At 36.7% G+C, this 22,140-nt stretch overlaps 1 protein-coding gene across 4 annotated transcripts in view; it reads left to right on the top strand.

Annotated features, from left to right (window-relative positions):
* The window catches only part of LOC110461011 (leucine-rich repeat serine/threonine-protein kinase 2-like), a 52,959-nt gene extending 32,441 nt beyond the window's left edge, over nt 1–20,518 (top strand). For all 4 annotated transcript variants that reach the window (XM_021514272.1, XM_021514274.1, XM_021514273.1 and 1 more), the window contains 20 exons: nt 6,525–6,587; nt 6,756–6,887; nt 7,339–7,470; nt 7,812–7,940; nt 8,153–8,281; nt 8,494–8,622; nt 8,924–9,052; nt 10,035–10,163; nt 10,650–10,781; nt 11,214–11,342; nt 11,591–11,719; nt 12,162–12,293; nt 13,022–13,153; nt 14,239–14,361; nt 15,635–15,760; nt 16,174–16,305; nt 16,728–16,856; nt 17,461–17,586; nt 18,955–19,080; nt 19,367–20,518. In XM_021514272.1, coding sequence (XP_021369947.1) covers nt 6,525–6,587; nt 6,756–6,887; nt 7,339–7,470; nt 7,812–7,940; nt 8,153–8,281; nt 8,494–8,622; nt 8,924–9,052; nt 10,035–10,163; nt 10,650–10,781; nt 11,214–11,342; nt 11,591–11,719; nt 12,162–12,293; nt 13,022–13,153; nt 14,239–14,361; nt 15,635–15,760; nt 16,174–16,305; nt 16,728–16,856; nt 17,461–17,586; nt 18,955–19,080; nt 19,367–19,467 — 2,489 coding nt within the window. In that variant the 3' untranslated portion in view covers nt 19,468–20,518. The remainder of the gene's footprint in view (nt 1–6,524; nt 6,588–6,755; nt 6,888–7,338; nt 7,471–7,811; nt 7,941–8,152; nt 8,282–8,493; nt 8,623–8,923; nt 9,053–10,034; nt 10,164–10,649; nt 10,782–11,213; nt 11,343–11,590; nt 11,720–12,161; nt 12,294–13,021; nt 13,154–14,238; nt 14,362–15,634; nt 15,761–16,173; nt 16,306–16,727; nt 16,857–17,460; nt 17,587–18,954; nt 19,081–19,366) is intronic.
* The last annotated feature ends 1,622 nt before the right edge of the window (nt 20,519–22,140 follow it).

Here is a 22,140-nt window from a genome sequence, read left to right as displayed (position 1 = left end):
ATAACATAGAACATCATTTTATCAATACCGGAATAGCACGATATCGTGCTGAAGGTATTAAACGGTAGTATTATTTTGTTTAATCAAACAAAAAGTCATACACATATATATTGGTGTTATTATAGATACTTCGACAGAGCAAATCTGAATTGACATTTTAAAATCGGGGGTAACGCTGGTAATCTTAGTTATCAGCTGCAAGCTAACATTGTATGATAACAGCAACACTAAGCCACACATTAGCAATAAGGTGCAACGCTAGTATAGTTAGCTTAACGTGAATTTGGGTGATATGCCAGTCTTAGCTTTTTGAGATTATAATTGAAATACTTTTATTATGGTGTTTGGCTATCATGCTGATCTGTTAGAAGTCAACTTCTTGTTGTTTTTTCGTTAAAGATATTTTAATTAATATAGCAGTGATTAAATTGTATCTTATACATACCTTAGCTGCTTAACCAACACTAAACCCTGACTGAGAGACGCATTTGGTTTGGTTTGGTTTGGTTTGGTTTAGTATTGTTTAACGTCCTATCAACAGCTATGATCATTTAAGGACGGCCTCCCCTGTGTGCAAGATGCATGTGTGTAATGTATGCGTGTTGTTAAATAAGGATTAATTCTCATGTACGCGCATAAGTTAAATCCAATGATAATTATCCTGTTATGAACCAACGCGGAGTAAGTCCTATACTAATACTATTCTGTCCTATTTTTCACTCTCACTACCTCATATGTGCTCACAAACTGCATCAGCATTGACTGACATCAGCTCCTCAGGGCCACTCACGCGCTCCTCACCAAACGCGCTCCTCACTCTCTCTGATTGGCCGTACCGTAGTTATATTTAGCCGCGCGTTACTTAAAATACGCATTTATGCCGTCACAATCCTACTCTAATGCACAACTATGCCGTACAGTGACCTACATCTACTACACAACATACAACACACTGACCCATACGTACATGTAGTCTACTTATTTAACATAACCATTACTGTATAAACTATAAAAACCGCAATAAATATAAACGCTATAATACTGTATAAAGTGGAGGAATATTTCCATGCTACATTTCACCTAAACTGTTCTCTGTACCGTTAAGTAACAAATTCTGTAAAGACAGATTCAGAAAAAAAATGACATCATTGATAAAGTGCAAGTGAATCATATAACATCTGAACTATTCTGATTGTATAAAGGACTTGTAATGTATATGTATCTGTGGTGTTTTGGCATGGATGCAAGCGTATGTATGAGACGGTGGTTATGGGAACCAGGATATGTGTGTTGGGGTTTGCAAGATGCATGCGTGTAGTGTATGCGTGTGTGTTTTGGTAGGCGGCGATATGTTCGTGGTTGTCTCCTTGTTATAGTGCTGTCTCACTGAAACATACTGCCGAAGACAACCAGCAGGACACCCAAAAGTGAGGCATTGTAAAGGGAGCAACTAGGAAGAAGAAAGTTGTTTAGAAAGAAGAGAAAAGATAAGATCCCAAATTTAGTCGCCTCATACGATTATGCAATGGGAGCAGCAGGTACAATTCTTACGCCGTACCTGTAGGGACGGCATATTCTAAACAGACATAATTCGACAGATAAATGCGTCCGTCCTCTCGTATAATGTCTTTTTTGTGTCAACGCAGACAGCCAAGCATCACAACAATCATCACAAATGGCGTCACGACCAATCCGTATGTTATTGTTTTCGTATTTATGGTACTACAGGAATATTTCTCGCACCTCAGACACCGGCTAAGATTCTGTAACATAAGGACCTCGGCTTACGCCTCGCCTCGGTTCGGATTATGTTACAGAGTCTTAGCCCCCGACTAAGATAACCCGATATCCTTCAGTCACATATGTACTATTTTTACATTTTCACACAAAGGCAATGTACATAATGACTTCTGTTATATAAAAACACTTTCAGAAAAAATAGTGATCAACGAACTAGGAACGCAACTTTATCGCTGACAATTTGTCACTTCACTCTCTGTCTCAAATGTATCGAATCAAACGAAACGTTTGGTTAAAATTGAAATATGTACATTCAAATGTGTAGCATGTATGCAAGCATATGTGTATGCTGGATGCTGTATGTGTACAGTGTACGTACATAATGTATATTGGTGATTAAAGCTGCCAGGGAATGTCTTTTTCAATGACGGTACGGACGACGGCTTCTATTAGGAATGATTGGTTGAACTTACAAAATTTAACGTCATATGAGTCATTTTAGGACATTCGTCCGTGTCTTTTATGTATGTGTGCATGTTGGTGTAACGCGGATGTGATGCCGTCTATCTAGTGCTATCTCACTGTAATAACCATGTCAAAAGCACCCAGCACAGCATTCTGCCCGGTCACATTATACTGACAACGGGTGAACCAGTCGTTGCAATTCCCCTTAATGCTGAACGTTAAGCGCAGGGAATAAGAACAACTTTTTTAAGGACCTTGGTATATCCCGGTCTGGGGATAGAACCCATTGCCTTCCTCGCCTTGGCAAACGTCAACAGTAAACCATAAGGTGAGGTAGTTCTATTCAAGGCGTTAGGAAACGAAAAGTAGTTGGAAGTAGAAATACCAATATACCAGTTATTACAATGGGTGCAGCACAATTATTTGGGTCGTTGTTTCTGTCCTGTAGTACATGTAAGTAGAAGGAGGACACAAATGCAAATCCCCAATTCTGCAGGGGTCCCCACATAAATAGCTAATAAAGATCGTGCAGTGGGTAACAGCAGTTGTATTCCTTCCTCACTCCCTGACCTGCAGCGGTGCTTTCATCAGGAATGGTTTATAACTATCAATTTTGAACGCACTATTTGATACCGTCAATAAATCGCTGGTGCGTTTCCGTGATTTTAATCGGTTGAATTTTACTGATGATCATCAATATATCGAGAGGCGTTGCTGTTATTTATAATTGTCAGATTTTTTCTGTACTTTAAAATTACTTAACATTCACATTCAATGTCAAAAACTGACAAGAGGAAAAGGCAGTTGTTGTAAATCTAAAAAATATATGTGTATATAGCACATCAAGATAAATTTCATGTAGACAAAACCTCCGTCTACGTCCAAGGTGAATCAATTATTTTTCATCTTGTATGATATTTTGTCGATTTAATTTCCAATTCATGTCACATTTTTATTTAATAATAAAAAAATATGGGCCAAACAATATAAGCTGACTCGGATAAGATTTTAATAACCACGACTTTATCACTGTATATGTACAGTGTACAAGTCAATACTGGCATAACCAGCTTCATTAAGTATGTCTATATCAGGGTCGAATGTTCAAAGTGTGATTAGTTTACGAACATATTCAATCTGTTACTGACAGGAGTATTGATGTGAATAACAAATGTACACGCATAGCGATTCATGGTACTCGTCTTACAACGAAAATCTGAAATTTTTCAGAATTTTTCCTTTTTTCATATAAAACTTGCCGGCAATAGATCTGTTAACTGATCAAGTGTCAAACATTTGCGTCACAGTCTATTTTGATATGCTATTGATAGTGGGGACAGATGGAAACATTCCAGCACACAAGAGGAGGCCAACCTGCTAGCGGCACGCATACACAAGAAACTCTCGAATGGCTAACCACTTACTTCAATTTATTTTTTATGATAATACATTCATGTTTGTTTGAACCCATATTCCTGGTCGAAATATATTTGTTTGTGCGGGATTTTTTTTTTTTTCTAATAAAATCCAAGTGAACATCAGAATTTATTTAAATAGCATTCCTCCGTCAATCAGACTTAATAGTTTGGGGAGGGTTAAGTCAGGGTGTAACATATAATCTAATCTGTCGACGTTACCGACTACTGTATATAATCTACTTAAGTTATTATATCTATTGCTTTGTAATTTACTTATCACGACTGTGGTATTGGTTTAATATACACAGGCGATATCAGTCTACCGTCTATATGCTTGTTTTCATTATCATATAATGAATTGCATCAAGTCATTATGATTACACAACGTTTTGTGTGAGAGCCAAACGAAGATCAAGATACCAACATTTCTGTTCTTATTAAATACAGTTCAAACAAACATAAACCTTTGTCAGATATAACATCATGTTTTGCTTTTGTGTTCGTATTGTTTACGGTCCAACGACAATTTCATTCATTAAGGGTCAAACGAGACTAAAATAGACGTTCACTCAAAGAAATACACGAACAGTTGAAAAGATACAAAACTATCAATAGCAAACGAATAGTTGTAATACATGATATCATATATTTTTCAGGTGAACGTTAACAAGCATATATCTCTGGCATAACAACTGCAATATGTAATAAAATATAGCCGACTGTATTTATAGACTATGGTTAATGCCGGAGCACGCTTGAATGAACATCAACAACTCATTCCAATATTTTTACAGTTATCCCAACAGTACTGTTTACTTTGTGATAAGAGTTATGATACATGTTTACTTTGTGATAAGAGTTATGATACATGTTTACTTTGTGACAAGAGTTATGATACATGTTTACTTTGTGACAAGAGTTATGATACATGTTTACTTTGTGACAAGAGTTATGATACATGTTTACTTTGTGACAAGAGTTATGATACATGTTTACTTTGTGACAAGAGTTATGATACATGTTTACTTTGTGACAAGAGTTATGATACATGTTTACTTTGTGACAAGAGTTATGATACATGTTTACTTTGTGACAAGAGTTATGATACATATTTACTTTGTGACAAAAGTTATGATACATGTTTACTTTGTGATAAGAGTTATGAAACATGTTTACTTTGTGACAAGAGTTATGAAACATGTTTACTTTGTGACAAGAGTTATGATACATGTTTACTTTGTGACAAGAGTTATGATACATGTTTACTTTGTGACAAGAGTTATGATACATGTTTACTTTGTGACAAGAGTTATGATACATATTTACTTTGTGACAAAAGTTATGATACATGTTTACTTTGTGATAAGAGTTATGAAACATGTTTACTTTGTGACAAGAGTTATGAAACATGTTTACTTTGTGACAAGAGTTATGATACATGTTTACTTTGTGACAAGAGTTATGATACATGTTTACTTTGTGACAAAAGTTATGATACATGTTTACTTTGTGATAAGAGTTATGAAACATGTTTACTTTGTGACAAGAGTTATGAAACATGTTTACTTTGTGATAAGAGTTATGATACATGTTTACTTTGTGATAAGAGTTATTATAAATGTTTCGTTTGTTTGATTGGGGGTCAACTGCTAATGAGGCACCAGCGAAATAAGAAGTATAAAAGTGAAAAAGAAAAATATAGATCCCAAATATTCCATTTTCTGGCAAGGAAGACATTAGGAAGAAAAAAGTTGTTCAGAAAGAATAGAAAAGATAAGATCCCAAATTTAGTCGCCTCGTTCGATCATACAATGGGGGCAGCAGGTACAATTCTTACGCTCTACCTGCAGGGACCGCCTAATAGTGGGGAAACAAAAGAAGATATAGATCCAAAGTACTTCAATCGGGGCAGTAGTTCATTCAATTTAAAATACATGCAGTGGTTTACATAAGACATAGTACTGGTCTTAAATAGGAAAAGAAATGGTTTCTACAAAGGGGACGAACGAGGTGGGCTTCAAAGTCAGGATAAGCACTTTTCGTATATAGACAACGATAACAATTCCTATCAAAATCATATTTTATTCATGATAACATTGTACAAACAAAAAATATGTCTTTGTTAGAAAATTAAAGCAATCCACGAAACAAAACCTTTTTCATCTCTAATAACATCTTCCATAATATTATTTTACAGAACAAAAATCGAATTCTACACACTATGACACAGTGTTCACACATTAGTTGCATTTTGTACACAACGGTTATATTTTTGACATAATTGTTTTTTGCTTTTAAATGTGTCTAAGTTGAATGCTTGTTTTACTGCCTCAGTAAGATTTTGTGTAAAAGGAAGTGAAGATGAAACAGATACTTATCACGGCACTAGATAAGATATTAATATTTCACAAGTCTTGTAAAAACAGTAGAGTATTCAAGTCTCCAGCGACTGTTAGCCGTGCGATTATATAGAAGATAGTGTTTTGTCTCCACTGACTCCCCTATATCACGAACTGGAGATAAAAACATCCCTGTTGTCCAAAACATGTCTCAAAATTTTCCAAACAAAGAACAATACAAATAGAATATGTGTCACGTGTCCTTTCGTGACGTCAGCATGGTACTCATAAAATCAATCTGATGTTTTACAAACAGACATTTCGTTGGTTCAGCACACTCTGTAACGTAAAATTGCACTAATCCATTCTCTAAAAAGTGTTTTTGCGGCAGTGGTAATTTTTGGATAGTCGTTCGTGCATTTTGTCCATAATTTCTCCTTTTTTTTCTCTTTGTTTGCTTTCGTTCCTTTTTTTTGGCATACTTCTTTCTATTTTCTTTTTTATTTATTTTTTCTTTTCTTTATTTTTTCAAAATCTTTTACATTTAATTTATTCGTTCCAGTCGACGATTCCAGATACTTGGATACAGAAAATCAGATACCACTGGACAACATGCCGCCACAAAGTAAGTGTCACAAAACAAAAAGAATATTGTATGTGAAAAGTGGGGAAACATTCGGGCAGTTAACAATCAGATACTATCTCAAATGAAGACATTTTAAAGTAACCTTAGGTAATGTTCGATAACAAACATGATTAGTTTTTGGTGTTTTTAACAAATCGTACTTTTCAGACAACTTAACAATCAGCAATGATGTCAGACGTTTGTCGATCAGTGATCTCATCAGTGCCATGAAGTCAGAGCCCGCTAATTGCCAGAGTCAGATAAAGGCGTGCTTGGATATGGAGAGATTTGCTGATGACGGTAATTATACCCACTCGTACAACTTCAAACGTAATTTACTGATAATTCATTTACATTACTGAAATATAATGGTGGGTTAATCTAAGCTACAGCTGTTGTATCGTTGTTTCACGAGACTAATCGATTTGTAATTGATATACGGCGTTGCTGTTATGGGTAGATATTTAGATCAGGTCATATTTTAACATGTTAAATAATCCTTCCGCATCACAGTTTAAACTTTACACTATCTACATATGGAATGTTTACGCAAACATGATTTTTTTCAATTATGTCATACGTTGTTTAAAGAGATTTCCGTCATTTACTAGAGACTAGGTCAGTTTATGAAACGTAATCATTGGTATTCTACAACACAATATTTATTAAGATAATACGAAATATTCAAAAGACAACAGATATTATGTTCTGATATAAACGTTTAAATGGGTTCGTGTTTATGTACGCACAGATGACATCGAGGTTCTGATGAAGAAACAGGAAGCTATATCGGCCATGGTGGCAGCCATGGCGACGTTTATGGATAACACAGAGCTCCACCTAGCGGCCTGTAAAACTTTAGTGGCCTTGTCCACCAATTCCGGTAAGCTGGACGTCATCCCAACGAATTTTTTCAAAATAGATATGTATCTTCAATAAGTTCATCAGTGTTGGCTTTACAAAGATTCCGGTCGATATGTAAACTTTGAGACAAGTTTTATACATATATCGTTTGTCTGCAGTAATATCTGATAAAAGAATTTCTTATCTGTATAGAGTTCTTTATTTGGTTAATTGTTTAAATCCATGTATTGTTATAAATACCGCATGTGTTCTACAAGTTTTGTTCGTTTTCTTCATGACTAAGGGAATTTCATAATTTGAATTAATTCGACCTGACTTCATTTCGTAGAAAATTATTTGATGAATATCTGTCCCACACAGAGGCCAGTTGTATACAGGTGTGCCGTGAGAATGGGATCGCCATCCTGCTACAGGTTATCCGTAACCATGGCGACCACATCCCGCTCCTACTCTCCGTCTTGGAAATACTCGGCAACGTCTCACTAACCGGTAAAATGTGACCTCCTATTTATACTGATATATACACGATTGTCTTCATAAATTATTATATCTTTATGTACATACCATAACAGTATGTATAATCATAATAGATATCCGATAAATGGACAGATTTATTTGTAAATAATGTAATCGGATGCAACATAAACTGTGATACATAAACACATTCAATCAAAACTAACATTCATATATATCTGTTGCAGAAGAACTTTCGGAAGAAATTGTTAAGAATGCAGGTCATTCGGAAATCCTCGCAACGATGTCCCGCCAGCGGGATGATTATAAAGTAGCCAAACTTTGCTGTTTCATCCTCGGCAACCTCGTCAATACAGGTGAGTATGACTAGAGCAAGAGTTACCTGACAATGAAATCAGGTAGAGGGAGTCTGAAGAAAAGGGAATGTAGTACGTATGACGTAGACCAGGAAAAAAGGGTTGTTCGAATGGAAAAGATATTGATAACTATAATGATCCAATCAAAACACAGTAAAACTATGTCCTTCAAGAGATACAATGAAGTGTGACATGTGTACTGTTTATTTCAGTTGATGTTGCGCAGTCCATAATGTTTGTTGGCGGAGTTCACGCCATCATCGGAGCTCTGCAAAGTTTCCCGACTAATGCCGAAGTCTTAGAGAACGGATGCCGAGCACTTGGATGCTTTTCTGCCCATGGTGAGTTTACTACAACATAGTTACTATAAAAATAATATTATCAAAAAGACGGTTTTAAAACAAATTGAAAACAATGTCAGGGTTACGAAACCCGCTCAACAAGCATACTGTCCGTCAATCAGAAATAACTGGGAACACGTGGGTTTCGAGTAACTAACTGTTATTGAGAATGTTTGACTAACTTACAGGTATGATTATTTTTTTCCGTATACATTTAAGCATGTGTACATTTATATTCCAGGACAAAAGTCACAGTATTGATTCAAAACAAAACACTAAAAGTGTCTTCTCTCTTCCGTAGATGAAATATGTATGGATGTGGTTAACGCTGGTGCCGTTGAAGCAGTCCTGGTTGCTATGGCAGTAGTACCAGACGTTGATACACTACAGGAGTGTGGGTGCTGGGCATTAGCTTGTCTCACTAAATTCGGTAATTATAGGTATAACTTTATCTCATGCATTGCTCTTTAGTCAAGCAGTTTGAATTACGGCACGTAAATATTAGACTTAAAAACAAAACTTTGTCTCCGGAAAAGTCCACAAGTGGTAAAAAGATAAATAAGTTAGCACACGTCCCGGTTGCGAACATACTACTGTCTTCGTGTTATTACCTTACATGCAAGATACTGTCGCGTCCGGAAATTCATCGTATGACTTGGATTCGATACTCGTTCCTTTATTTCTTTAAAATTGATATTGTTAAGTGTATCCGGTTAACGATTAGTTAATGATGATATAAGTTGCAGAATATATCCGTTTGATATATTCATTTAACTCTAAAAATAATATAGATTGGTTTGACCTTAACGTACCAGCCATGGAAACAAACCACAGACGTTCATATCTTAAACCTTTTGTAGGAACAGAACGTGACAAAACGCATGTCCATAGGATCTAAAACGGTTACAATGACGTCATGCAAAAGTCGATAAAAATGTTAAAAATACATCTAAAACATTAGCTTGTGTGTACATTATATCGGCCACAGTTTGTGGACACATTTCCGAGTAGCCGAGTAGCTGGCTCAATCTCATTGTCTACGGAATGTCAATGTTTACTCCGTTCGGTAACAAAAATATTAAAGGCAACATTCGGTAAGCAGTTTAATTTGACAAGATATGTCTCCGCTGTTTACGCATAGGTAACAGGTAACAATATATTGGTGATATAGTCGTTTTCTACCCTACTTCCTGTATACTAATATATATAATTATTGAGATAACATAGGCTTTGATGCGAATAAAAACAAATAATATCGGAATATATTAGACCGGCCATGTGTTTTGATGTACACATATCCCAAATCCACAGAAATGTTCTTCGCTTATAATTATTTATTTAAATCTTTAGAGTATTTGAACTTTGGTGCTTTGTTGATATGTAATAACTAAGTATTTCTAATTCAATTTCAGAGGAGTCCTGCGTCAACATCTGCAACAACAATGGTATAAACACGATAGTGACAACCCTAGAGAAGTTCCCAAAGGACGAGGCCTTACAGGAGTATGGCTGGTGGACTATCAGCAATCTGTCGGCACACGGTATATCTCATCCCCGTAAACAAACCATACTGCCTTTTTGTTTTCAAGTCAATCAATATTTTATGCATTTTGCATTTACACAAGAGGTATTGGCATTGTTTGAACCGCAAATAAGACCTTACAAACAAACATGTGTTGACTGTTAATAAGCATTAGTTTGATACTTAAGTTTTTTGCAAGTCTGACTTTCTCAGCGTGGTCATTTATCAGCCGAGTTGCCAACGCACTCCACGAACCTACCCTTGAAACTGTAAATGGCAAGAAATACTGTTAAAATATCCGCATATTCTGTAATAATCATATTGACTGAATATTTAAAAAGTAAAAGGTGGCGTTGTAATGAATGACAACTTTTAAATAGTGGTATGAGTATGTTGGGATAACTTGATTCGATGTAAAAGAAAAAGTGACTTAAAGGGTTTAGCGTCTTAATAATAACTAAAGTGATGCATTTTTATTTACATCTTTTATTTTCAAACTCGACAGAAACAACACTCAGTCATGTGGTAAACCACAGGTTACTTGGCGTTAGTATGGACGCCATGTGTCAGTTCCCTGACAATCTGGAAATACAGCACCAAATATTCTTCGCTATTGGTCAAATTGTGATGACGTCAGGTAAGTTGATATAGTTATAAATGAACGAAGTACTAGTGATGTCCCGACTCTAGCGCAGCGACATTGACACGAGTTTTTTCTAAACTTGAGATTAGTCTCCTTATTCATATATCAAGCAGGGGAAAAGCGTTGTAGATTGTTGACTTATAAAACTATATAATATGTCTGTATTTCAAAGATCAGTATACATGTTATTTGATTAAATTGTATAAAATAACCTTAAGCGTTGTCGGATAAGTTGTTAATTAAATTATTATCTAATTGTATTATTCAGTTGTCCGAACATACAGCTCGAGTTTTAAGGTTTACTCTCGCATACAATATTGCAATAATGAGCTTACACTGTAAATAACCATTCTAATTATGAACCTGATATGATGACATAAGAGATGTAACACAGCACATACCTTAACATTAAATGATTACCTACAGGCGAGATGCAGGAAAAGCTGGTAAAAAAGGGGGGCGTGAGATCAGCTGTCAACATCATGACGTGTTTTCCAGACAGCCAGGAACTGCAGGAACATGGCTGTCGAATTCTGGGAAATGTTGCTGTAAATGGTACAAAGTATTTTCAATGTAATAAAAACAGGCATGGTGAGAGAAGTAAAACGTAAAGTACAAACGTAAAAAGTGCCATAGAATATATAAACTAATGTCAATTTTGAGAAGATTCCAGTTGGTGCAAATATGTGATGTTAATATTAATTTGGATTTTATTTTGATTTGTTCATTTTTAGTCCTGATATGGTGGTAGGAAAGAAACTATTACAAAATACATATCAATCGAAATGTAACCTTTTCTGTAGAGCAACTCCGAAAGTTGATTGAGGCTGATGGTGGATCTAAGGCTGTCATTGCCGCCATGTTAACACATGACCGCCACGAGCAGATACAGACGTACGGGTGTATGGCACTGACCAACATCACGGCTGACGGTAAGTTGTGAAGTCATCATGTATATAGACTTACATCGGGACACACCAACACGTTAGTTTGTCAAATAATTAAATAGTAGATATGTTTTATAAGCCATAAATAGGGTCTCCTACTTTTTTCATGACATTAAATTTATTTTTTCTTAAAAATTAAGATAAGTGGAAGTAAATTGGTCTGGATACTTAAATTGTAAATCAGAACGACCACGTGGTCTTATTTGTGTGTCTTAGCACAAACTTTCTCATCTCCGGGGTATCTTTGCAATACTAATTAATTCAAGATGTCAAGCAATAAGTCCGTCCAGCAGTGTAATCATTTTTACCTAAAGTTCTAATAACATGTAATACCGGGGAATATATAATTCAACAGAAACTGTTTGATATGTAAATAATGAGTTTGTCTACGTTTTAACAACTTAATATATGATCAATAAAACAACAGTGCCGGAGAACAAAGGAAGAGTGGCGGCGAATTCTGGCGTATCTGCAGTTCTGGCAACCATTAAAGAGATGACCTCAAATAGTGACGTTGTGCTGTGTGGACTAAAGACTCTCTGTAACCTTATGGGAGGAGGTGGGTGACAATGTGATGTTCGTTTTATGTGTTAATGACTCACCAATACAATAAGGTAACACAGGAACACTCAGCACATAACGTCAGCGAGACTCACTACAACATATATTTCTATATAATGTACACAACATGAAAAACTATTTTGGAAACAAAAACTATGACACCTGTTATTTAGTCTATCAATGGAATAGGCCTCCATAACAAAACACAGCGTTTATGCTACTCTTGCACAATATGAAAGTATGAAACATTTTTGGAAATGTAGTTTCTTAATTGCGTCGGAGGACTGTATAGTCTTTTTGTGTTATCTTTTTGACGTTTTTGGCCGAAAATTACCTATTTTGTGTGGAAGTGTGGTTAAGCCTGAACAAAACTACACAAACAAGCAGAAAACAGTCCTAGCTGCATCTACACTAACATATTTTGACGATAGGTCTATACAATTAGATTTGCAATACGCTGTTTACATTGAAGTGCTTAGATAAAAATGCGTTCATGGTAGTGCAATTTATGTTTAGGTAAGAGTGACATGAACGCCGTTTTGTATTTCAGTTTAAACATATATAACGTGCCCTGCGTGTATTGGTGTTCTATTTATTAATAAAAATAAGATTCAAATCATGTTTTTCAGCTATATATGTCCATAAAATGACATGTTCTACTGTACGCACTGTTTTAATTCTATATTTATTTCAACATTAGTGATACGTATTATTTGTGTGTTGTAGAGGATGCCAGTTACTACTTTATGGAGGACGAAGGGCTAGAAACCATGGAGATGATAATTTACCGATATATTAAATGCCCGAATATCCAACATTACATTTGCCGGATTCTCGCCAGCGTGCCTTTGGCTCCCGGTACGTAGCGGAAATGACGACAACAACGCAGTCAAATTACATATTAAATACAGTCACAATTGCGTTCGTTCCGATTAAAAAGAACATGAATTACACGAATTACATCTTTAAGAGAAATAGCACAGTCTTACGTAGTTAGTGGGTCCTAGGAAGATGATCATAACAGAAACACAACTCATTGGACCTTTTAACATTAAAAATAGATAATGTATGCTGAATTTAATCACACTGCATCTTGAATTTATAATACTAGATGAAACAAACAGCTGTATCGTGTTTGTTCTTTACAGCAAAGTGAGTCTAAGGTGATCACCTGTTTGTGCTTTACTTTCAGCTTATACAGATGTAGTGGTGATCAAAATCTGAACTTCCATACGTCCTAGTCATTTATTGTTTCATCTGTTACAACCAGTGAAGTTTGTTTCTCTGTGACATTTTCGATGACTATTACGATATGTACTCTGTCACCTTCATCTTCAACTTGGATAAATGTTACAGCGCACGTACACTTCACCGGGCATTTGTCTGATGTCGTTCTAGTCATTGAACGTCAATCAAACATTTCATTCGTTGTTTATATGAATCGATATATAACCCACACTTACCAACATGATGAATATGTTCAGAAAAGAGTCTTTTCTGATTCTGTTCAATCATTTTAAATGCGTTTATGGTATTATAACACACATCTCCTCATACCTAAAGGTCCGCGATAGAGAAAAGAATATATTGCTCTTATCAAAAGCTTACTGTAAATGCCGATTAATACGAGCATCTACCTGGATAATTTGGAGTCCTTACTCCTCTCACCTAACCAAGATACTTTAATACCTTTGACATTGGTACATGCTGATATGTGTTTGACGTTCTGCTTTAAAGGGCGGCGGTAAAGACTGGCTAGCTCATTGTTATTATAGTAATACCCGGTAGAATGTCATGCTTCCGTGTTAAAACTATGACATGCACGCGACATATCACTTTGACGTGGCTTTGTTAGCTGCGGACACCATCTTGACATGACCTTGACCGTTGCGTGGATGACCTACCAAACCATCTTAATCCTAACGGAATATTATATTTTTCAGGGTTAGACGACACCTGCTTAGATGCCACTGAGGACATACTATATGATGCTGTGAATCGTTTCCATGGAGACAGTGACCTTCACCTTTCAACATGTCACTATTACGAGAACCTTGTACTGACAGGTTGGTCATTTTTAACGTTGATGTGGCTCGTCATAGATTGTAATTTTTAGTTTTTAATAGAATAAACTAAGTATTTGTCTGGTAATCCGAGTGAAATCACTGTTCTCTACGTTTATTGATGTAATTAGATAGTTAGTGAACGGGACAGAACTAGTGACGTCACTTGAGGCCTAGCGACAATATTAAGGTTCACTTAAACAACTTCAAACACCAAAAGGAAAGTGAATGGTCAAATGTTAAATTTTACATGCATAAATACACAGCGAAATGATCAGATGTTACAATAACAAGTCAATCGATATTTCAAATTTGATCGCAAAGGCCAATTTCACGAACGTTGTGTACAACTTCAGTCAACTCCTGAACATTTCTATAATAATATTAAGCTAGCTGAAAACTAGGTCTGTTCCAAAATAAATACGTTTGTCTTTTACCTCATTGTTGAATTGAGGTAGTTTTTAGTTTACTTTTAATTTTATCGACCATTCCTTGGCCCCATTAGCCTCTTCTTTGTTGATGGGCCGTAAAACAAGTAACATTAATAATTATCATTCGTGCAGATTTCAAAAATATTTACCAAAATAATTGTACAGAACAATGTTTTTAAAATGAGTCACATCATATTTGTATGTGAAACATAGTTGTACAGTGTTTCATCCGATATTACCTAGACATGATTTGGTTTATAGAGTTTAACGTCTTATCAACAGCAAAGGTCATTTAATGACGTGGCTCCATGTGTGTTGTGTACGTCTGTATGTGTGCCGGAGACATGGTGTGTTGGTGTACTTGCCTCCTTATTATAGCGCGGATATGACGCTTACCTCATTCCGTCTTTGCGTATTGCAGAGTTATCTTCTCTTGTGAGCAGGTATTGATTGTTACGTCACTTGTTTGTGAGAGTAACGTCATCAATTTTTGAGAAAACGACGTCATTTTCTCACACAAACTAATGACGTAACAATCAATACCTGCTCCCAAGAGAAGATAACTCTGCAATACGCAAAGACGGAATAGTGCTATCACCTAGAAATGACATGAATTACTTGCAACAATATATCAATAGTCAACAGAACGTGTTTAAACACAAGCAATGACATCATTACTATCGCTATGTTTACCATGTAAGTACATATGTATATACATCATGTGACTCATCTATAATTACAGTCCAATCGATTATGTATTACATTTTTTATTATTTCCATATAATTAATAACACATTTCCGTCTCTTTGAAATAATTAACAATTAGTATGTATTGCTATCAACAGAGACTGGGCGGTCCCGTTTTAATAAAGGAAAATACCTTGATAGATTGGCGGACTCTATGACATTCTTCAAGGACGACAAGTCTGTCCAGATGTCCGGTTGCAAAACAATAGCGGCTATTTCTATGTGTAAGTATAGTGTTTTTGGAACAAGATTGTAATACTTTTCATGTTAAATATGCAAAAGACGAATAAATTGTTATACTTTATTCAAGAGAATGAATGTTAATATTGCGTGCATTTACATTGAAACAACCGAAGTTAATTTACATGTTAAGCCTAAATTGCCGTTATTAAAAATGGAAATATTTCGGCCCTCGACCTATAAACTGTCAGAATCGGATTTGGCTCCTGACAAATAAATCATTACCTTCCAGACATTAAAACGTCATTGCCAGCATTTGCGGACAAAACATTTATGATATAGACGAACAGTGAGCTTGTCTTTATTCACAGCAAATATAGCTTAATATCGACGAGAATTATTGTTTTTATACAAACGTCGTATTTTTGTGTATTAACAAAGTTGTTTACATTTGCAGACAAAAATGGTTCGATTCAGAAAGAGGAGCTATGTGTTAGCCTGGTGTTGGACGTGATGAAGATATTCCACGCGTGTAGTAGTGTGCAGACTGTTTGTTGTGGTGCCATTTCCTATCTCGCAGAGCATAACGGTAAGTCACATGACGAGTTATACAGTTTAAGTGACATTGAGTTTGAGCGTTTGTGTATAGTGTTTAACGTCATTGCAACCCTGACTGAGCCACTGCATGCCGTAAAAGGCGATAAATATGGGACCACAGCAGAAACGGGGAGGAGGGGGGTCTCTGTTTTTTCCCTGCTCATGCGACCTTGGGTTTAATCTGTTCTTTTCTCACCCTTGACATCCGTCTTCACATGATCTCAGCAGTAGTGAGGGCGTTTAACCATATTAAAACAAAATATTGGCGGAGTTATTCGATCGCAAATCAGGATATTTTGTTAACAGTATTTGGCTCAATATAACAAGGAGCCCTAATCAGTTGTTCATTCCCTAAAATAAGATGATAAGTTCTTAACGGAGTAAGATCGGTACAGTATTTGTTGCTATTTACAGAAAACCTACGGGACTACATTCTAAGGAAGGGAGGTCTGGACGTGATGATGGCGAACCTACACGAGCATCCAGAAGACGAGGGACTAGCAGTGGTAGGACTGATGGCACTGGACAGCATCACACACACAGGTACAAACACGTCACAGGTCACGTACCAGTCGCGAGTAGGTCACACATGTACATCACAGGTCACGATTAGGGTAACGGATCATCTGTCATCTGAACATACAAGCATATTAACAGGTCATAAGTCACATGTCGGACAGGTTAACAGAGCAGAAGAAATTTAATTAGTGAAACAGTATCACAATCAATTGATATCGATTGCATATTTATTGTTTAAATTTGTCTAAAATGATATTTACGAATTATTGTCATTTGAAGTGACTGTTCAGGAAACTATATTGTGAAATTAAAGTTCATAAAATCCTTGTAATGACAATCATCATTGAAATGTTAACATTCTGATATCATAAGCATTTATTTAAATGCAGGTATGGATCGTTGACATTGAACTTAATTAGACGTACGCAATGCTCCCTTACATGCTCGTGAAGACGTAGAAAATGTGTATCAGTAGAAAAAACAGTGATGTATAACAACCATTTACTGTATGGATGGCTTGTGTACAGTGATATCAAGTAGGAAGTGAGTGGATAGTAATCTACAAAAAATATGGGTGGATCGTTCCTTAAATTTGTCCTGATTTTCAACTTTCTATATTGGACTCTAGGAATCACCGATTCCAATCGATTACAGAAAGAAATTGAGTTTGTTAGTCGGATGATGAAGCGGTACCCAGATAGCTTGGAACTGCAGATCTACGGATGTAACATACTCTCTGCAGTCGGCAAGGAAGGTAAGCCGCAGCGTTGGTCTATCTAGGGTTATATCCCCTCAGTTATATACAACAAAGAAATTGTCTGATATTGATTTGGATGGTAAGCCGTAGTCCTGGTCTATCTAGGGTATTTCCCTCTATGTTTTAAACAACATAGATACAGTCGGCAGTAGGCAAGCAAGGTAAGCCAAGTTCACTTAGTCTTTCTAAGGTTACCAACCCCTAAGTAATAAACAACATACATACGGTCGGCAGTCGGCAAGGTGGTAAGCCGTAGTCGTAGTCTATCTAGGGTTACAAGCCCCTAGGTAATAAAACAAAACAGATACTGTCGGCAGTCAACCAGGAAGGTTCGCCGTATTGCTAGTCTCTCTAGAGTTACCTCCCTCTCAGTAATAAACAACACAGATACTGTCGGCAGTAAACCAGGAAGGTTAGCCGTAGTGATAGTCTCTCTAGGGTTACCTCCCCTTACGTTATTAACAACACAGACACTGTCGGCAGTCAACCAGGAAGGTTCGCCGTATTGCTAGTCTCTCTAGAGTTACCTCCCTCTCAGTAATAAACAACACAGATACTGTCGGCAGTCAACCACAAAGGTAAGCCGTAGTGCTAGTCTCTATAGGGTTACCTCCCTCTCAGTAATAAACAACATAGATACTGTCGGCAGTCAACCAGGAAGGTTGGCCGTATTGCTAGTCTCTCTAGAGTTACCTCCCTCTCAGTAATAAACAACACAGATACTGTCGGCAGTCAGTCACAAAGGTAAGCCGTAGTGCTAGTCTCTATAGGGTTACCTTCCTCTCAGTAATAAACAACATAGATACTGTCGGCAGTCAACCAGAAAGGTAAGCCGTTGTGCTAGTCTCTCTAGGGTTACCCTCTCTCGGTAATAAACAACATAAATACAGTCGGCAGAAACAAGTAAGCTGAGCTCCTAGTCTATCTATGAGTACCTCCCCCTCGGTAAGTAATACACAACATACATACTGTTTGCAGTTGACAAGGAAGGTAAGTCGTCGTCCTTGTCTATGTAAGGTTATCTCCCTTCAGTTATAAGCAACATATATACTCCTTGCAGTAAATAAGGAAGATAAGCCGAGCTCCTAGTATTCTTAAGATATATTCCACGAAGGTTATATCATCTATGTTGTAATGTAAGCAACTCTGGGATATCTTTTTGTAATTGTAATGAAGAAGAGTTTTTTGTCGAATAGACTTCTGATTACCTGCAAGAATGTACGATTTATGAGAAAAACGAAATCGTAGGTTTCCTGTGGGAATCTCTAAAACGGAGATGTCAGTATAATTTGGATATTCTGGTTTCAGATTTTAACCAACATGACTGAATCGGTGTTATAATATACACTACCTTATTTGATTCAGGCATCAGTTGGTGTGACTGTACACGGTCAGAAGCTCTGGAGCCGGTCACATGCATTCTTAAAAGACGAAGATCGAACCCCGAGTTAGAATCTACCGCCCTAGAAGTTCTGACACTCCTGTTGTGTGGTAAGCATTATCGATCAGACACAAAGTCTATTGTTTTAGTCTTTCTCGTGTTAAGTTAACAGGGAAGGTTTTTTCTAACTCTTCGAATTTAAAGTAGTTTTAATTTAAATGTAACTGAATAATTTTGTTTCAGAATTTTACAATAATGAATCATGAGTTTTCCACATGTTAATACTGATATGATATTATCTCTTTTTTATGCTCTCCTGCTTGCTTAAGTGGCACTTTGAAAAAGGAAGGCATATTTTGAATTGCATCTTATAAACGTTCCTTTTATCTATTATAGGCGAGAGGGAGGACATCATCAGAAACACAAGGGACAAACTACCGTTTCTAGATGACGACTTCTGGGAGAAATGTTATCGTAACGTTTTGCATATTGACTGATATCCCTCCAACATTTCACATCTTTGTTTCCTGATTTAGCCGCGAGATGTTTCTCAGTTCTCGCCCGTGGCGTTGATATTTTACTAATTGAAATATTCTTCAAAGTTCTGTAACACAGATAAAGAATAAGAATGTCTTATTCGGTACATCATTGATATAATGTGATCAAAGACATACAGCATGGGCTTCTGCAGAAAATATTGATGCATCATTTGGTAGCCGGTATCCAATAGCGGCAACTGTTTCAACCATGGCTGTGACAGATATATGCGTCCAAACTCATCATGACCATCTAAAAATGTATGAAATGGTCCGGTAAGATCAGATATCTGAACAGTGTACGATGACTTGTGTTTATTCTATCTGAACATGTGAAAATTCTCCCTGAACATTTGAAGTGACCACTCTTAACCACTCCGTGACCACCCGTCATATCTATTTTTCCACTTGGACTGTCTGTGAATTAAACGACCTTTCCTTTCCGTAGTGTGCTTACGTGTACCGTAAAGGTGTCCGGGGATATTCAGAAAAGTGTCCAAACTAAACATGACATTACCGATCCTGTGGTTATTCAGGAAGTTGTCGCCCAGTTACTGAGTAACTCACTATTCAAAGACGCGCTAGTATCTTCCATAGGTATCACCCCACTCCAACATCATGTCCAGTTCCTTGATAAGTTGGATGATTTAGAACAGTACTCGAGAAGGAACTGCCTAAAACTCAAAGGGATACCCGAATCCGAAAGGGAAAACTCATATGTGTTATCAGCATGTAATGATACCCTGGGTATCATGGTGACCCTCAATGACATTAGTCGCTTACATCGGGTAGGCCCAAAGTCCTCTACATATCCACGTGATATTATAATAAGATTCATATCTTATCGCACAAGGGCCCTGGTGTATGATGCCAGATTTAGTCTGTTTCCATCGCCTCGGACTTCCAACTCATCCGAACCTGAGCATGTAGCCCCTTCTGCCAGCAGCCGATTCTATATCAACGAGGCGCTGACCAAACAGCGCACTGCAGTATACGTCAAAGCCCGGTATTTTAAAAAACAGGGACTCATCGGGGGGACATGGACAAACGATGGTAGAATCGTTAACCGGAATCTACAGGGGAGTAAATCCCAAGTTACCACTATGGACGAACTTTCCGCGTATCCTGATCCCCTTCCCCATCTTGAGACTCGCGATCGGCCAAGGCGCGGTCCCCGTACTGTAGCTGAGGCGTCAAGACACATTGATCATTAGCCTACGAAGAACTTACCAAAAGTGGAAGTAGCAAAAGATCAGAAAAAATCCACTCCTGCTGTACCCCATGTGGTCCATCACTTACGCAGAGCCGCTGACTGTGTGGTACTGCAGTGTGACCACTGCAGAGTAGTGTTTGAACCCTGACTTCTGCTGTTGGAAGATTTCTAAAAAAAAAATCAAATTGTGTATTCCTTATCTATAGTATTTATATTACGTACATGTATCAATAAGTAAACAACTATGAATCATCAATTAGTTAGTTTTACTCATTGCACTGGTCTTCAAGTTTATATCACATACTATTATGTGTATTTGTTCCGTCTACTGCAAGCTCATGCACGGGTATACTGGTTTTAAAATACCATATAGTAGACCGGAGTGCAATCATTAAAATCAAATTTGTATCAATGTTGTATAACAACATTTAAAGATTAGTATGGTTAATTTACCCTATCAATTATTGTATTTGTACATGTGTCATGACACATTGACAAATTTTATTGTGTTGTCGTTAGTAGTCGATGAATCCCAAAAACAAGAGGCTCAATGGCCTTGCATCGCTCACCTGGTATTAATCTAACAATTGTTACCTTAAAAGTGAAATAAAATAAAGCTACAGGCAAAATATCAGTGTCTTGTCTAAAAGTCATTTAAAAGAACCTGTTAAACAATTTATATTTATTCGACCCCTGTGGCATTGAAAGTCAAACATGGACATTAAGTTGAACAAACTGTATAGCCCTTCATCCTAGAATGCAAATTGCTAAATATAACCACCCTAAACTATATTTGTATTGAGAAGATGACTTTTAATTATTCACGAACAAATGACCAGATGTTACATTGAAAGTGTGTCAATGTCATTTATCTCAACAAACTATCACCCTGGAAGTTTTTGTTATTCAGAAGAAGTCATGCAAAGATTTGAACAAATGTTGCCCCTGCGACCTTGCAAATGGGCGAAGGTCATTCATTTAAATAAACTTGGTAGCCCTTCCTTCCAGCATGCTTCAAGAAATCATTTAAATGTTTTAAAGACAATTGACCCCTGTGACTTTGAATATATTGGCAAAGGTCATTCATTTGAACAAACTTGGTAGCACTTAATTTCCAAATACTCTCGGCCAAAGAACATCATCATTTGTCTTCTGGTTATTTAGAAGAGGTTGTATAAAGATTTTAACATATTTGACCACAGTGACCTTGACTATAAGTCAAAGTCATTTATTTGAACAAACTTGGTAGCCCTTAATCCCAGCATGTTACTGGCCACGTAACATCACTCTGGGACTTTTGGTAATTCAGAGGAAGTTGTTTGAATTTTGAAGATAATTGACCCCTGTGACCTTGAATATGGGCAAAGGTCATTCATTTGAACAAACCCGGTAGTCCTTCCTCCCAGCATGCTACTGGCCAA

Source organism: Mizuhopecten yessoensis, unplaced genomic scaffold (assembly GCF_002113885.1).
Source record: "Mizuhopecten yessoensis strain PY_sf001 unplaced genomic scaffold, ASM211388v2 scaffold10533, whole genome shotgun sequence".
Classification (NCBI taxonomy): Eukaryota; Metazoa; Mollusca; class Bivalvia; order Pectinida; family Pectinidae; genus Mizuhopecten; species Mizuhopecten yessoensis.
Note: the sequence above shows the minus strand (reverse complement) of the source record. Positions and strands in the feature narration are given on the sequence as shown.